The following is a 17,841-nucleotide window of genomic DNA, read 5'->3' as shown; positions in this document are numbered from 1 at the left end:
TTTTAGTCATAATTTAGTCATCTGAATTGTTTTAGTTTTAGTCGACTAATTATCATAAAAATATAGTCGACTAAAACACGTTTGTTTGTTTATTAGGATTATAACGTCATGTTTTTACACTGTGGTTACATTCATGACAGGAACGGTAGTTATTCATTACACAAGGTTATATCGAACACAGTCATGGACAAATTTAGTATCTTCAATTCACCTCACTTGCACGTCTTTGGACTGTGGGAGGAAACCGGAGCACCCGGAGGAAACTCACGCGGACACGGGGAGAACATGCAAACTCCACACAGAAAGGACCCGGACCGGACCGCCCCACCTGGGGTTCGAACCCAGGACCTTCTTGCTGTGAGGCGACAGTGTTACCCACCGAGCCACCGTGCCGCCCTAAAATAAATATAAAGGGTGTAAAATGTAAATGCTTTTTTATCACTTCCCTTAAATTATTTAAGTCATTATATACACTTATACAAAATGAAACAATTTTAACCAGTTATGGAATATTATTAATGTTTGAATGTGCAATACACACAAAACCAGATGTAACTTATTTCAAACATCTTTATTTACCTGAGCTGCTTATTGAGCATAACAATAATAAAATATTAATGAGCAGTAGTTCTGCTCTGCCTGAAACATATATGCATTGTTCATAACAAATTGCATATTACATTCTTTATAAAACTGGGTACCATAAAAGCAGCTGTGATATTATGTTGCCATTATATTGCCAGCGGTGCCAGATGTTTCAGATGTGTTGTGTTTTTACCCGAGATCGTCGCCCCACATGGTTTACACACATCGTCTTGTTTTTCACGACGTCAAATGAGAAACGTGTCCAGATATATCGACTCTCCTCTTTCTCCCTGTTGACATTGTGGAGTTAATCTGGTTCCATGAGTAAAGAAAGTTCACAGGCCGGTCTGGTCTTCCCGGGTTTAGATCAAACTTGTGCGAGTGTGCTCTTACCGCGGTACTGCAAAAGATTAGTACTGATTGGATGGCTAATCGGCTTGTCCCGCCCCTCCACATACGCTAAAGTAGTTCTGATTGGATCTCTTTCTAACTTGTCCCTACCTTCCACAAAACGAAATTGGTTCTGATTGGATGTCGTCCCTGCCAAACATTTTCGTCTCGTTTTTATTCGTTGACGAAAGTGTTGATTCATTTCGTCATAGTTTTTATCTTTTTATGTAGTTTTTATTTAGTTTTCGTCTCGTTTTCGTCATGAAAAAAAAGTTCGTTGACGAAAACTATGACGAAACTCATTCGTCAACGAAATTAACACTGCTACACAGACACATTTACGTCATCCTACACTACCGAGAAGAGGGCGTGTCTAAATTCTAAGATCCCTTAAAATGCTCCTACTGAGGCGCCTTAATTGTGCTTTAGCTCCGCCCTCCGAGGCCCCGCCGCAGGAGAACGGAGAAGCTAACGGCGAGGTGAAGGAACCGGTCGACCCCGCGGCGCCCAAGAAATGCGACGTGATCTTCCTGTCCGGCCGCAAGGAGCGGTGCGAGGCGGCCGTGGAAGCGCTGAAGGTACGGCTCAGGTTCTTCTTCTGCACGACGTTCTGAAGCGTGTCGTTAGCAGGTTCTCACACGCGTGTGCTCTCCTCAGGCGCTGGTTCCTGTGACGGTGGAAGTGGAAGTGCCTTTCGAGCTTCATCGCTACATCATCGGACAGAAGGGGAGCGGAATCCGGAAGATGATGGACGAGTATGAGGTCAGTCCCGGTGTCTTACACTCGTAGTGCGACAGAATCTAGTAACACTTCACTACTCGGAATGTGTTTGGGTCGAATCTCAGGCACCTTTGTTTTGTTTGTGCAAGGTTTCTAAGTGGAAGATGCGTGTATATGAGTAACAGCACTGAGTTTTTAACCTAGAATTACTGTAGTAACTACATAAAATACAGCAGCATGGAGAACATGCTAAAGCACAAGAACACTGAGCACAGTCTAGTGATTTATCACCAAATGTTCTTTTTATATGAAAATAAACTAATAAGAACTAAGAATAAATGTAGGTAACAGGAATGAGCGTCCAGGTAGTCCAGGTAACGGGAATGTATGTCCAGGTAGTCCAGGTAACGGGAATGTATGTCCAGGTAAAGGGAATGTATGTCCAGGTAGTCCAGGTAACGGGAATGTACGTCCAGGTAACGGGAATGTACGTCCAGGTAACGGGAATGTACGTCCAGGTAGTCCAGGTAACGGGAATGTACGTCCAGGTAAAGGGAATGTATGTCCAGGCAGTCCAGGTAACGGGAATGTACGTCCAGGTAACGGGAATGTGTGTCCAGGTAACGGGAATGTACGTCCAGGTAACGGGAATGTACGTCCAGGTAACGGGAATGTATGTCCAGGTAACGGGAATGTACGTCCAGGTAGTCCAGGTAACGGGAATGTATGTCCAGGTAACGGGAATGTATGTCCAGGTAACGGGAATGTACGTCCAGGTAGTCCAGGTAACGGGAATGTACGTCCAGGTAACGGGAATGTATGTCCAGGTAACGGGAATGTACGTCCAGGTAGTCCAGGTAACGGGAATGTACGTCCAGGTAACGGGAATGTACGTCCAGGTAGTCCAGGTAACGGGAATGTACGTCCAGGTAACGGGAATGTACGTCCAGGTAACGGGAATGTACGTCCAGGTAGTCCAGGTAACGGGAATGTACGTCCAGGTAACGGGAATGTATGTCCAGGTAACGGGAATGTACGTCCAGGTAGTCCAGGTAACGGGAATGTATGTCCAGGTAACGGGAATGTATGTCCAGGTAATCCAGGTAACGGGAATGTATGTCCAGGTAACGGGAATGTATGTCCAGGTAGTCCAGGTAAAGGGAATGTACGTCCAGGTAGTCCAGGTAACGGGAATGTATGTCCAGGTAGTCCAGGTAACGGGAATGTATGTCCAGGTAACGGGAATGTATGTCCAGGTAATCCAGGTAACGGGAATGTATGTCCAGGTAACGGGAATGTATGTCCAGGTAACGGGAATGTACGTCCAGGTAGTCCAGGTAACGGGAATGTATGTCCAGGTAACGGGAATGTATGTCCAGGTAGTCCAGGTAACGGGAATGTATGTCCAGGTAACGGGAATGTATGTCCAGGTAATCCAGGTAACGGGAATGTATGTCCAGGTAACGGGAATGTATGTCCAGGTAATCCAGGTAACGGGAATGTACGTCCAGGTAACGGGAATGTATGTCCAGGTAATCCAGGTAACGGGAATGTACGTCCAGGTAACGGGAATGTACGTCCAGGTAACGGGAATGTACGTCCAGGTAGTCCAGGTAACGGGAATGTACGTCCAGGTAGTCCAGGTAACGGGAATGTACGTCCAGGTAACGGGAATGTATGTCCAGGTAATGGGAATGTACGTCCAGGTAGTCCAGGTAACGGGAATGTATGTCCAGGTAACGGGAATGTATGTCCAGGTAATCCAGGTAACGGGAATGTATGTCCAGGTAACGGGAATGTATGTCCAGGTAGTCCAGGTAAAGGGAATGTACGTCCAGGTAGTCCAGGTAACGGGAATGTATGTCCAGGTAGTCCAGGTAACGGGAATGTATGTCCAGGTAACGGGAATGTATGTCCAGGTAATCCAGGTAACGGGAATGTATGTCCAGGTAACGGGAATGTATGTCCAGGTAACGGGAATGTACGTCCAGGTAGTCCAGGTAACGGGAATGTATGTCCAGGTAACGGGAATGTATGTCCAGGTAGTCCAGGTAACGGGAATGTATGTCCAGGTAACGGGAATGTATGTCCAGGTAATCCAGGTAACGGGAATGTATGTCCAGGTAACGGGAATGTATGTCCAGGTAATCCAGGTAACGGGAATGTACGTCCAGGTAACGGGAATGTATGTCCAGGTAATCCAGGTAACGGGAATGTACGTCCAGGTAACGGGAATGTACGTCCAGGTAACGGGAATGTACGTCCAGGTAGTCCAGGTAACGGGAATGTACGTCCAGGTAGTCCAGGTAACGGGAATGTACGTCCAGGTAGTCCAGGTAACGGGAATGTACGTCCAGGTAGTCCAGGTAACGGGAATGTACGTCCAGGTAGTCCAGGTAACGGGAATGTACGTCCAGGTAGTCCAGGTAACGGGAATGTACGTCCAGGTAGTCCAGGTAACGGGAATGTACGTCCAGGTAACGGGAATGTACGTCCAGGTAACGGGAATGTACGTCCAGGTAGTCCAGGTAACGGGAATGTACGTCCAGGTAACGGGAATGTACGTCCAGGTAGTCCAGGTAACGGGAATGTACGTCCAGGTAGTCCAGGTAACGGGAATGTACGTCCAGGTAGTCCAGGTAACGGGAATGTACGTCCAGGTAGTCCAGGTAACGGGAATGTACGTCCAGGTAGTCCAGGTAACGGGAATGTACGTCCAGGTAGTCCAGGTAACGGGAATGTACGTCCAGGTAGTCCAGGTAACGGGAATGTACGTCCAGGTAGTCCAGGTAACGGGAATGTACGTCCAGGTAGTCCAGGTAACGGGAATGTACGTCCAGGTAACGGGAATGTACGTCCAGGTAGTCCAGGTAACGGGAATGTACGTCCAGGTAACGGGAATGTACGTCCAGGTAGTCCAGGTAACGGGAATGTACGTCCAGGTAGTCCAGGTAACGGGAATGTACGTCCAGGTAGTCCAGGTAACGGGAATGTACGTCCAGGTAACGGGAATGTACGTCCAGGTAACGGGAATGTACGTCCAGGTAACTGGGAATGAAAGTGGAGACTAATCTTCTCAGTTACAATATTATCAAACATACAGGTGAAAAAGGGAGAACCTACTAATGCTCTTCCTGTGAGCTTCAGTAGATACAGATAATGAACATTTCTGTTGTAAATGTGACGTGTATTAGAATATGCTCACATGTTTATGATCAGAAGGATGAATGTGTGAGGGTAACAGGACTGCGGGGATTTTAACCACAATATTCTACTGTACATTACTGATGAAAAATAAAGATTAAAAACATGGATGTGATCTGGAGTCACCGAACACTGCAGGATAAGAGTGGGGATGTGAACTAATACTATTCTTCAGTGTTATAGGGGGTTTTTATGAACGTTTTAAATTATAGATTGTTGGTTCCAGTCAAAACTGGTACAAACGTGGGCCGGTTCTCTGTATAGCACCAAGGTTCCAAGAAGCCTGAACGGAACCAGTTCAAGATCCAGAGTTCTTTTAGGTGAAAAGTGACCTCAGTTGGCTCATCGTTTTTTCCCTCCAGGTCAATATCCAAGTGCCTGCCCCTGACCTCCAGTCCGACATCATCTCCGTCACAGGCCTGGCTACTCACCTGGATCGTGCCAAGGAGGGACTTCTTGAGCGCGTCAAAGAGCTGCAGGCTGAACAGGAGGATCGGGTAGGTGCAGACGAACCCTCTCGGGAAGGTTCCGAACTCGCCTTGCTTTATTTTGGTAGGAGTGAGCGGTGACCCCATAACTCCAGCAGGTTAGGGTGCTCGACGGTGGTATTATGGATCAGCGCCCTTCATTTTGACCCAGACCAGGATTAGCTTTGTCAAAATGTGTACAGTGAGCGCTCCATGTGCTGACCTCAGTTTCCCAAAACGCCCCCTTGTGGAGGCTTTATTACTTTATCTGGTCTCACTGGGTCACGTAAAAACTCATGGAAAAAATGAGGGTCACTTCAGGACTGAACGTTTAGGTAACAGGAATGAAGGTTTAGGTAACAGGACTGAACGTTTAGTTAACAGGAATGAAGATTTGTAACAGGAATGAAGGTTTAGGTAACAGGAATGAAGATTTAGGTAACAGGAATGAACGTATAGGTAACAGGAATGAACGTATAGGTAACAGGAATGAAGGTTTAGGTAACAGGAATGAAGGTTTAGGTAACAGGAATGTAGGTTTAGGTAACAGAAATGAAGGCTTAGGTAACAGGAATGAAGATTTAGGTAACAGGAATGAGGGTTTAGGTAACAGGAATGTAGGTTTAGGTAACAGAAATGAAGGTTTAGGTAACAGGAATGAGGGTTTAGGTAACAGAACGTTCATTCCTGTTACCTAAACACTCATTCCTGTCTATGGACTGTGGGAGGAAACTGGAGCACCTGGAGAAAACCCACACAGAAAGAACCCTGGGGAATCAAACCCAGGCTGTTCTAGCACAGTCTGTGGCTTGATGTGCCTGAGGGAGCATGGGTGAGGATGGTGCGGGTGCTAGGATTTAATATAAATATAATATAGCTTTACCACTAATCACCACTAGGGGCAGCGTGCTTAAGCTTTGTTTGCTCGTTTGATCTACAGGCTCTCAGGAGCTTCAAGTTGACCATCACTGTGGATCCCAAATATCACCCCAAGATCATCGGTCGCAAGGGTGCCATCATCACCCAGATCCGTACCGACCACGACGTCAACATCCAGTTCCCGGAGAAGAACGATGAGAACCAGGTAAGACACGGTAAACGTAAACACCAACAGAAGAACCGGATACAAGGATCACACAGACCTTTAACCCTTTTATCCTCGTGTTCAGGACCAGATCACCATCTCGGGCTACGAGAAGAACGCCATGGCGGCACGCGACGCCATCCAGGCTATCGTGGACGAGCTTGAGGAGATGATCTCTGAGGACATCACCCTGGACAGCAGAGTTCACGCTCGCATCATCGGCGCTCGCGGCAAGGGCATCCGCAAGATCATGGACGAGTTCAAGGTCAGTAGATCCCAGCAGGATCGTGCTTAGTTCGACCTTGACGTCTCTCTATCAGAAATATCGTCAGGGCGTGGCCACTGTCTCATCCAAAACCTCTTTCTTTTATCCAGGTTGATCTGAGGTTCCCTCAAAGCGGAGCCGCCGACCTCAACTTGGTGACCGTGACCGGCCGTCCGGAGATGGTGGATGAAGCCATTGATCACCTGCTGAACCTGGAGGAGGAATACGTAAGTCACCCCACCCCACCCCACCCCACCCCACAGGTGCTGAGCTGTATCCATCCCAGCGCCGAGTTCTGACGTCAGTCTTGTTCTTCCAGATGGCGGACGTGGTGGAAAACGAGTCCAAGATGGCCTACATGAGGCCCTCGGCGAGTGCGTCCGCTTCCTCCGAGGAACCTCGTGGTCCGTCCAAGGGCTTTGTGGTCAGAGAGGCACCGTGGGCCACCAACGAGAAGGTGAGCTCCAGAACTCTTCAGGTTCACATTTTGGTACCTTTTTGTACAGATTTACCTTCAACTCTTCCAAGCATTCCCAATGTTCTGGTTCTTCTCATGATGTGAACACAATAGTCGAGCTTCAGTTTGGTTGTCTGGTCTCCATTTAGTTGAGGTTCCATTTGTTGGTGTCCAGGGTCTCTCAAAAGTCTTCGCCAGCACCAAAGACATTGATCAGCCATAACATTAAAACCACCTCCTGGTTTCTACACACACTGTTCATGTTATCAGCTCCACTTACCATATAGAAGCACTTTGTAGTTCTACAATTACTGACTGTAGTCCATCTGTTTCTCTACATGCTTTGTTACCCCCTTTCACCCTGTTCTTCAACGGTCAGGACCCCCACAGAGCAGGTATTATTTAGGTGGTGGATGATTCTCAGCACTGCTGTGACACTGACATGGTGGTGGTGTGTTAGTGTGTGTTGTGCTGGTATGAGTGGATCAGACACAGCAGCGCTGCTGGAGTTTTTAAACACCGTGTCCACTCACTGTCCACTCTATTAGACACTCCTTCCTAGTCGGTCCACCTTGTAGATGTAAAGTCAGAGACGATCGCTCATCTATTGCTGCTGTTTGAGTCGGTCATCTTCTAGACCTTCATCTGTGGTCACAGGACGCTGCCCACGGGGCGCTGTCGGCTGGATGTTTTTGGTTGGTGGACGATTCTCAGTCCAGCAGTGACGGTGAGGTGTTTAAAAATCCACTCATACCAGCACAACACACACTAACACACCAGCACCATGTCAGTGTCACTGCAGTGCTGAGAATCATTCACCACCTAAATAATACCTGCTCTGTGGGGGTCCTGTGGGGGTCCTGACCATTGAAGAACAGGGTGAAAGGGGGTAACAAAGCATGTAGAGAAACAGATGGACTACAGTCAGTAATTGTAGAACTACAGAGTGCTTCTATATGGTAAGTGAAGCTGATAACATGGACAGTGAGTGTAGAGATTTTAGGCCTCTGGTACAGTAAACCTTCATACTGGTGTTGTATATGTGTCTGATTCCATCTTTCTTCTCTCCTCAGGCCCCTGACATGACCAGCTCGGAGGACTTCCCCAGCTTCGGCGCTCCCGTGGCCACCACCAAGGCTCCGTGGGGGCCCAAGCGTTTCTGAAGCGGCCTGCGATCCGACGGTCATCCTCGCCCCCCCCTCTCGTGTTCTCCTCCTCTCCCCTTCTGTTCGTTTGTACCCTTTCGGATGTGGATGTCGACCTACTAGTGATGCCACCCTCCCTTCGTCCCCTCCCGAATAAAAAAAAAAAAGAAATAATAAAATAAAAGAAGGAGCTGCACGCGGGTGTGGAGCGTTTCTCGTTTCTCAGACCAGCTCGAAATTCATCAGTCGTCGCTTCTGTGCTCGATTCGGTGTTTAGATATCCGGGGTCCGTCGGCGGACTCGCCGCGCCGTTCGTTTCTGTCTGATCTGGCGTGTTTGCTCTCGGACAGTCGGGTGTCGTAGCGGTGAAACCCTCCCCGCAGCACTTCAGTTCTAATCTACACACATCGAGCGATTCGGAACAAAGCCGTGAACTGGACGTGTGTGTGTTCGGGGTTGATGTGAGCTGCTCTCTCTGTTTATTGGTTGCCTTTATGTTGGGGGGCGGTGCTGGGGGGGTGAATACTTTTATACCTCTAGAAGATACTTCAAATCGAAGTCAGTCACCCAAAAATAAAACACGGTTGCTCTTTTTTTATTATATATGAACAAATCTCCTTGGCCGAGTGTGATATCGTTGACGTTTTAACGGTCTTCCCCCGGTCTTCGTCCCGTCTCGTCCCTCTTTACCCGTTTCATGGATCTGGGCGGCGAATCAGTGTTCAGCACATCCCCGAGTACCTTTACTTTCTACAGGGCCAGTGTTCACTACAGCTTATTTCCTTTTAAAAAAAATGAGCGGAGTCTGTTAGAACAGTTCTCTGGACTCTGCGAGGTCTTTTACATCCACACTAAACGGCTTAATGTTCACGCTTTTCCTAAAAACAAAACAAAACCCAAACCGGTCGTGGTCTGAAGGAGAAGCGTTCCATTTCGTGCCGATTCGATGTCGAGTACTGTCGTGTGTTGCTCGTTCCTCTCATGGGTCAGTCTTTATCCCCCTTTATTTTGTCTTCCAGTTGCTATGCAGGTTTGGTCTGAATCCATAGCAATGGCCCTTTTCGATAGCCTTATTATGAATGATGAATTATGCAAACCCACCTACAAAACGAAATATGGAGAACACTGGATGTTACTTTGTCCAAAAACCCAATAAAAATGGAAAAGCCGAATCGTGTCTGGTGTGTTTTTCTTCTTATGATTAATCTTAAGTAGGTTTGTGCTTTGTGACGAGATGCATCGTGCTGGATGTGGAGAGGAATGAGTGCTGAATTAAAGTGCAATCACTACTACACTGGGAGGAAGAAATCTGTAAGCTGTTATACACACACGTCGCTTTTCTATAGTGACGTGCAGAATATGTGCCAAAATAAGAAGTGAAAAATCCACTGCGTTGCTTTAACATCGTCATTTGCATTTAAAATAGTGACATGAACAAAAATAATGTACAAATAGAAACAATAAGAACTAAACACTGATCATGCCATAGAAACTATTGTGTGTAAAGTGGTGAAAAACTCAAAGTAACATGAATTTAAAAGTTTAACTCTTAAATAGTGTTATGATTGAACACCAATCCGCTCACAACGCATCAACTCAAAGCTGTCGGTCGTACTAGGTTTCACTGTGTGAAACTTCAAATAGGCAAAACAAAATGCAGTTTGGGCCTGACTGAGAAACCAGACAGATGTAATTGGTCATACTGTAACTTAATCCAGAGAAAATGTCTTTTTGGGACAGTAAAAGAATAAATAAATATGTTGACCAGGGCTGCCGAGATTGGTCGACCTAGTCAATGTATTTTAAGTCAATGCATCATTTTTTTAAACTATGTTTATAAATTATCTTTTTTAATTTCTACAACGTTTCCATTCATATAAGCATTCATATGATTCCCTCAGCACTACTCGCTGTGTGCTGGACCTCAGTCGTATCTGGTACGGTCACTGGTTGGTGGCATTAAGCTCCGTCTTAAAAAACACCGTCTGCAGCCGTCAGAGAGTTTTCAAAGTTCAAATCATCCAAAGTTTGGTGATACTTAAAACTGGCACAAAACTAAAAGCTGGTTTGTTCACTGTGTAAAGCTTTGATGGTACCACAGCAGCACCGGTGCCGTGCTGCACGTCTATATTGTTTCATTACGCTTCTTAATCGTGGAGATCTTGTAATGGCGTATTTCTTGGCGAGTTCAGTTACACCGCCGTGCACTTTGCTGCGTTGGGCTCACGAAAGCTTCTCATGTGAATGCGCCCAAACTATTTTATTTCTGCTACAATTTAAGCACTTTGCTTTGTGTACGGAACACCATAAACACGTGCTGCACTTTGTTTATATGGAGCACTTGAGAATGTGATCATATGAACATAAACCCTGTTTACATTTAGTTTTACGTTTAGTACGTTAACGTCACACTTGCATTAACGTTCCTCAGTTTTTGGATAAACGCTGCGGCTCCAGAGAAACGAAAACTAGACGCCAAACTAGATGCCTAATGAGTTCAGAGGGAAGTGGGTATGTTTAATTTAAAGAAGTATAATAATCTTCCCGTTAGGATGATAAGTCTGAGTTTACGCGACACTGTGCACCATTAAATGTACGATCGTTTATCACTCAAATAAACAAACCGTTCTGTGTTGTTTGGGAATGCTGCATCCTGGTCAGGGTTGTGGTGGGTTCTGCGCAAACTCACAGGTAAAAGAAAAGTTTGTGTGGCCCGTACGGGGATCGAACCCGCGACCTTGGCGTTATTAGCACCACGCTCTAACCAACTGAGCTAACCGGCCTGTGAGCTCCTGCACGTTCAGAGTTTTACAGTCGCTAAAACCTGATTATTACATAATTATCAAACACACAATTTAAAACACCCCATATATAGTAAACATTTAGATTTTACTACTCTTATATATTCAACATATAGCGCATATACATTCCACAGAAAATGAGCGTTTTTAATTGGCTGTGTGAAGTAAAATCCTAGCTGTGTTAAATTAGCGGTTCCTCTGTATAAGTTATTTCTTATTAAGTACAAAATACTCAGTATTATCAAATAATATCATTAAAACATTATTATTTAATAAGTTAATCGCAAGAGCCCAGTTCTTAAAGCCTACACTCACACGCTTCAGCATGGCTCGTTGGTCTAGGGGTATGATTCTCGCTTTGGGTGCGAGAGGTCCCGGGTTCAAATCCCGGACGAGCCCACTATTTATATTATTATTTATATTATTATTTATAAACTAGTAAACTGTATAGACTGTAATAATAATAATATGTTTTATTATGCACAAATCACATAGCTTTATAGTAATAATAATGTTTCTGGTTACTGAATGTAAGAAACAGATAAACAGAGAGATTGACAGGCATAGAGATAGATATAAATACATATAGATAGATAGATTAGATAGATAGATTAGACAGGCAGACAGATAGATAGACATACATATACATAAATAGATAGATAGATAGATAGATAGATAGAGAGACAGACATATAGATGGACAGTAAGACACACAAACAGACAGATAGATAGAAAGACAGATAGACCGACAGGCAGATAGATAGACCGACAGGCAGACAGACAGACAGACCAACAGGCAGATAGATAGACCGACAGGCAGACAGATAGACATACATATACATAAATAGAGAGACAGACATATAGATAGACAGACAGAAAGACAGACAAACAGACAGACCAACAGACAGATAGATATATAGATAGGCAGACAGATAGATAGACATGCATATACACATGGGCGGATCTACCGGGGTGGCATAGGGTGGCAAATGCCACCCTAAAAGAAAGCCTTGCCACCCCTGCTGCCACCCCAGTTGGCAGCAACAAATTAAAAGAAAAGTTATGGCCAATTTGCAACGCTGCCACTCTGACACAGTCAAAAACTGTTTGCTTTCCCTCTCATACATCTGCCACTCATCACCTGTGTCTTACCTTAATGCCTTTCCTTTGATAATGCCCCACCTACAGTAGTGCTACCATACTTTTATCTCCTATTATTGAGATTACATTGTATGGTCACTTATTCCTAATATGAACTGTTTCACATGAAACCTTAAATGCAAGACATTGATTGCATGAGATTAAGTTTGTCTGTATGAGTTTGTAAATGGCAGCCCGTGCCCTTTTGTAGTGTGTACATACTATTTCTCATCAAACTGTGATAACTGTGATTAAATTCAGTATAAATACGTCTGCCATATGTTGCCACCCCTCAAAAATTCCTGCCCCCCTCTTGCCACCCCATAAATATTTTTCTAGATCCGCCCCTGCATATACATAAATAGATAGATAGATAGATGGATAGATAGATGGATAGATAGATAGATAGATAGATAGATAGATAGATAGATAGATAGATAGATAGTAAAATCTATTAAAGTTTGTCTACAGTTTTGTCTGTAAGTATGCATATAAACTTTGTAGAGCAGTGGGTTACACCTAGCAATTTGTTTATCAGATCACAGGTTTAATTTTAGCATGATTTAGTCACGTCCTCTTCCACCAGTTCTGAGTCGTTGTTCTGCAGGAACACTGAACCGTTTTGATCTTTCCGGTTTTACAGTTTTAACTGTAGTAGGTACAGAGTTGTATAGAGAAATTCTTCTCTTCCTCAAAGTCATTGTGGTGAAGTTCATGTGTTCCAGTCTCCTTGTGAGCCGTGTTCTCTGTTATTGTGGAATGATAGATGAAGTACATTCTTAAGCCAAGTTTTGGACTTGATGATGTTCAGGGGTGCATAGTGCAAGATTCTAGCTCAGGTTAAAACAGAAAGGATACTTAAACAAGAAGCCTACTTTAACCAGGAGTAGTGAGTGTAAACAGATGGAACACAATCAGTTTATATTAAGATAAACTCTGTCTCCAATGGACACACTGGGATCAGAAATTAGTTCTAACAATGAACACCTGAAACCAGCTAATCAGCAGAGTTCCTGACCACACAAATTATTACAGCAAGATGCCTAACTTTAGAGTAGAGTAGATTTATTATTTACACAGTTTTACTTGCTCTCTCTCTATATATACAGTATATTTATATATAAAATAAACACTGTGATAATCGTGGATTGTTGGTTTTGTGTTGTTTATCATTTTTAAATGTGGAATTAATGCCACGAAGCTGTTTGGAGAGTCTGGAGCGCCCCAAGTGGACAAGAAGTGTCACTACACAGAGGTAAGCAAACGGTAAATTCCGTCCTATTTTGGTTTAAAAGCGCACAGTTTAGAAATGATTACTATTAATAAGACTTTTATTTAATGTAAGATGATGTGTTACTATTTATAAAAAGATTATTATGTTATGTATGTGATATGGTTATAATCGTAGCCGGGTGTGAGGAGCTCGTAGCTCCGTGTAGCTCAGTTTATTCATGTTTATGCCTTATAGCTCTATTAATTATTCCAAATACTCAGCAAACGTTTAAGAAATGTCTTTATATGTTCAGTGTGTTTGTATTTTGGTCGCGTGTGTGAAGTATTGTTGCTTTTTAGAGTCGGTTTGAGTTCGAGACCATCAAGCGTTGGTGGTATAGTGGTTAGCATAGCTGCCTTCCAAGCAGTTGACCCGGGTTCGATTCCCGGCCAACGCATCATCGTTTTAGTTTTCTCTTCCATAACCTAAAAAAGTTCTTTTAAATGTTTTATCTCCTCCCAACACATGTTTTTCAGACAGAAGTAGGAACCCCGATGTCCACCAACCAGGATTTTTATACTTTATAAGCAGAGCTATTGTTTATACATGTGTACCTTGTAACTCGACGTCCCATAAACTCAAAATCTTTGGAACTCGACGCCCTTAGTGGAGAAATTTGTTTCCTTAAACTCGACGTTTCTCTTAAATTCGACGTGTTTATTTATTTAATTCAAAATTAACAATGAACAGCCGCTTTGTTCGAATCTGCATTATAACTGGGGGTTCTAAGAAGTTGTAAGAATCAGCTTTTCCAAGTTTAAAACGCTTATCGTGAGATAAAAATAAAGCTTAACGTGGTTTAATGTAGTAAAAGAAGGAGACAGGAGCACTAAACTTCTCTTCATTATTACTGCTCATAAGTTCCTCCACTAATCACATTCCTCACTCGCTGTTTTACTACAATAAGTCACGCTAAGTTTTGTGCACCGCCGTCACACTTCATAGGAAATAACGGCACCGGTGCTGAAGGGAATACGGTATTCCAACATCAAGCATCTCCAGCATTAAGAAGCTTCAGAAAACAATAAAGAAGTAAAACTAAAGTGCAGCTTTTATTGTATTTTTATTGAAGTGTAACTGTTAGTAATTGTATTTCAGTGTGTTTATATTATACAGTGTATCACAAAAGTGAGTACACCCCTCACATTTCTGCAGATATTTAAGTATATCTTTTCATGGGACAACACTGACAAAATGACACTTTGACACAATGAAAAGTAGTCTGTGTGCAGCTTATATAACAGTGTAAATTTATTCTTCCCTCAAAATAACTCAATATACAGCCATTAATGTCTAAACCACCGGCAACAAAAGTGAGTACACCCCTAAGAGACTACACCCCTCAATGTCCAAATTGAGCACTGCTTGTCCTTTTCCCTCCAAAATGTCATGTGATTTGTTAGTTTTACTAGGTCTCAGGTGTGCATAGGGAGCAGGTGTGTAGTACAGCTCTCACACTCTCTCATACTGGTCACTGAAAGTTCCAACATGACACCTCATGGCAAAGAACTCTCTGAGGATCTTAAAAGACGAATTGTTGCGCTACATGAAGATGGCCAAGGCTACAAGAAGATTGCCAACACCCTGAAACTGAGCTGCAGCACAGTGGCCAAGATCATCCAGCGTTTTAAAAGAGCAGGGTCCACTCAGAACAGACCTCGCGTTGGTCGTCCAAAGAAGCTGAGTGCACGTGCTCAGCGTCACATCCAACTGGTGTCTCTGAAAGATAGGCGCAGGAGTGCTGTCAGCATTGCTGCAGAGATTGAAAAGGTGGGGGGTCAGCCTGTCAGTGCTCAGACCATACGCCGCACACTACATCAAATTGGTCTGCATGGCTGTCACCCCAGAAGGAAGCCTCTTCTGAGGTCTCTACACAAGAAAGCCCGCAAACAGTTTGCTGAAGACATGTCAACAAAGGACATGGATTACTGGAACCATGTCCTATGGTCTGATGAGACCAAGATTAATTTGTTTGGTTCAGATGGTCTCAAGCATGTGTGGCGGCAATCAGGTGAGGAGTACAAAGATAAGTGTGTCATGCCTACAGTCAAGCATGGAGGTGGGAATGCCATGGTCTGGGGCTGCATGAGTGCAGCAGGTGTTGGGGAGTTACATTTCATTGAGGGACACATGAACTCCAATATGTACTGTGAAATACTGAAGCAGAGCATGATCCCCTCCCTCCGGAAACTAGGTCGCAGGGCAGTGTTCCAGCATGATAATGACCCCAAACACACCTCTAAGACGACCACTGCTTTATTGAAGAGGCTGAGGGTAAAGGTGATGGACTGGCCAAGCATGTCTCCAGACCTAAACCCAATAGAACATCTTTGGGGCATCCTCAAGCGGAAGGTGGAGGAGCACAAAGTCTCGAATATCCGCCAGCTCCGTGATGTCGTCATGGAGGAGTGGAAAAGCATTCCAGTGGCAACCTGTGAAGCTCTGGTAAACTCCATGCCCAGGAGAGTTAAGGCAGTTCTGGGAAATAATGGTGGCCACACAAAATATTGACACTTTAGGAACTTTCACTAAGGGGTGTACTCACTTTTGTTGCCGGTGGTTTAGACATTAATGGCTGTATATTGAGTTATTTTGAGGGAAGAATAAATTTACACTGTTATATAAGCTGCACACAGACTACTTTTCATTGTGTCAAAGTGTCATTTTGTCAGTGTTGTCCCATGAAAAGATATACTTAAATATCTGCAGAAATGTGAGGGGTGTACTCACTTTTGTGATACACTGTATTTGTGTTATTTTCAGTGTTTAAGTGTCAAAAACAACCTCATTATTTTACATAAAATATCTGCAGCTCCACGGGACCATGGACGCATTAACAGGTTCCCCAAACATCCTTATGGGGAAAAATACCTCGAAACTCAACGTCTTTAAAACTCAACACCACTCCCAGAACCGACTGACGTCCAGTTTCAAGGTACCGCTTTTTCTCTTAAACCCCCATGTGTTCAAAAAGAATTTCTGGGACCCCTTTGACTTGGGTCGGGAGTTGTGATCTGGATCCTAGGCCCCATGGTTGAGAACTAACAGTTATCTATACTATTACCTCTATTATATATATTAATTCATACCTATGTCTTCTATATACAGTGTATCACAAAAGTGAGTACACCCCTCACATTTCTGCAAATATTTTATTATATCTTTTCATGGGACAACACTATAGAAATAAAACTTGGATATAACTTAGAGTAGTCAGTGTACAGCTTGTATAGCAGTGTAGATTTACTGTCTTCTGAAAATAACTCAACACACAGCCATTAATGTCTAAATGGCTGCAACATAAGTGAGTACACCCCACAGTGAACATGTCCAAATTGTGCCCAAAGTGTCAATATTTTGTGTGACCACCATTATTATCCAGCACTGCCTTAACCCTCCTGGGCATGGAATTCACCAGAGCTGCACAGGTTGCTACTGGAATCCTCTTCCACTCCTCCATGATGACATCACGGAGCTGGTGGATGTTAGACACCTTGAACTCCTCCACCTTCCACTTGAGGATGCGCCACAGGTGCTCAATTGGGTTTAGTCCATCACCTTTACCTTCAGCTTCCTCAGCAAGGCAGTTGTCATCTTGGAGGTTGTGTTTGGGGTCGTTATCCTGTTGGAAAACTGCCATGAGGCCCAGTTTTCGAAGGGAGGGGATCATGCTCTGTTTCAGAATGTCACAGTACATGTTGGAATTCATGTTTCCCTCAATGAACTGCAGCTCCCCAGTGCCAGCAACACTGCAGCCCAAGACCATGATGCTACCACCACCATGCTTGACTGTAGGCAAGATACAGTTGTCTTGGTACTTCTCACCAGGGCGCCGCCACACATGCTGGACACCATCTGAGCCAAGCAAGTTTATCTTGGTCTCGTCAGACCACAGGGCATTCCAGTAATCCATGTTCTTGGACTGCTTGTCTTCAGCAAACTGTTTGCGGGCTTTCTTGTGCGTCAGCTTCCTTCTGGGATGACGACCATGCAGACCGAGTTGATGCAGTGTGCGGCGTATGGTCTGAGCACTGACAGGCTGACCTCCCACGTCTTCAACCTCTGCAGCAATGCTGGCAGCACTCATGTGTCTATTTTTTAAAGCCAACCTCTGGATATGACGCCGAACACGTGGACTCGACTTCTTTGGTCGACTCTGGCGAAGCCTGTTCCGAGTGGAACCTGTCCTGGAAAACCGCTGTATGACCTTGGCCACCATGCTGTAGCTCAGTTTCAGGGTGTTAGCAATCTTCTTATAGCCCAGGCCATCTTTGTGGAGAGCAACAATTCTATTTCTCACATCCTCAGAGA

At 44.4% G+C, this 17,841-nt stretch overlaps 1 protein-coding gene and 3 non-coding genes across 4 annotated transcripts in view; 3 read left to right on the top strand and 1 right to left on the bottom strand.

Annotated features, from left to right (window-relative positions):
* The window catches only part of hdlbpa (high density lipoprotein binding protein a), a 33,359-nt gene extending 23,870 nt beyond the window's left edge, over window positions 1-9,489 (top strand). Inside the window, exons 21-28 of the mRNA XM_062997203.1 lie at window positions 1,405-1,553; window positions 1,633-1,737; window positions 5,262-5,396; window positions 6,307-6,450; window positions 6,536-6,715; window positions 6,826-6,942; window positions 7,035-7,172; window positions 8,246-9,489. Coding sequence (XP_062853273.1) covers window positions 1,405-1,553; window positions 1,633-1,737; window positions 5,262-5,396; window positions 6,307-6,450; window positions 6,536-6,715; window positions 6,826-6,942; window positions 7,035-7,172; window positions 8,246-8,335 — 1,058 coding nt within the window. The 3' untranslated portion in view covers window positions 8,336-9,489. The remainder of the gene's footprint in view (window positions 1-1,404; window positions 1,554-1,632; window positions 1,738-5,261; window positions 5,397-6,306; window positions 6,451-6,535; window positions 6,716-6,825; window positions 6,943-7,034; window positions 7,173-8,245) is intronic.
* A 1,537-nt stretch (window positions 9,490-11,026) lies between these two features.
* trnai-aau (transfer RNA isoleucine (anticodon AAU)) lies at window positions 11,027-11,100 on the bottom strand. The gene has a single exon. It is a non-coding gene; the product is annotated as a tRNA-Ile (tRNA).
* Window positions 11,101-11,445: 345 nt separating this feature from the next.
* Window positions 11,446-11,517, top strand: trnap-ugg (transfer RNA proline (anticodon UGG)). The gene has a single exon. It is a non-coding gene; the product is annotated as a tRNA-Pro (tRNA).
* Window positions 11,518-13,855: 2,338 nt separating this feature from the next.
* Window positions 13,856-13,927, top strand: trnag-ucc (transfer RNA glycine (anticodon UCC)). The gene has a single exon. It is a non-coding gene; the product is annotated as a tRNA-Gly (tRNA).
* Window positions 13,928-17,841: the final 3,914 nt, after the last annotated feature.

This window comes from Trichomycterus rosablanca, chromosome 6, assembly GCF_030014385.1.
Source record: "Trichomycterus rosablanca isolate fTriRos1 chromosome 6, fTriRos1.hap1, whole genome shotgun sequence".
NCBI classification, from domain to species: Eukaryota; Metazoa; Chordata; class Actinopteri; order Siluriformes; family Trichomycteridae; genus Trichomycterus; species Trichomycterus rosablanca.
This window is presented reverse-complemented; position numbering and strand designations above follow the sequence as displayed.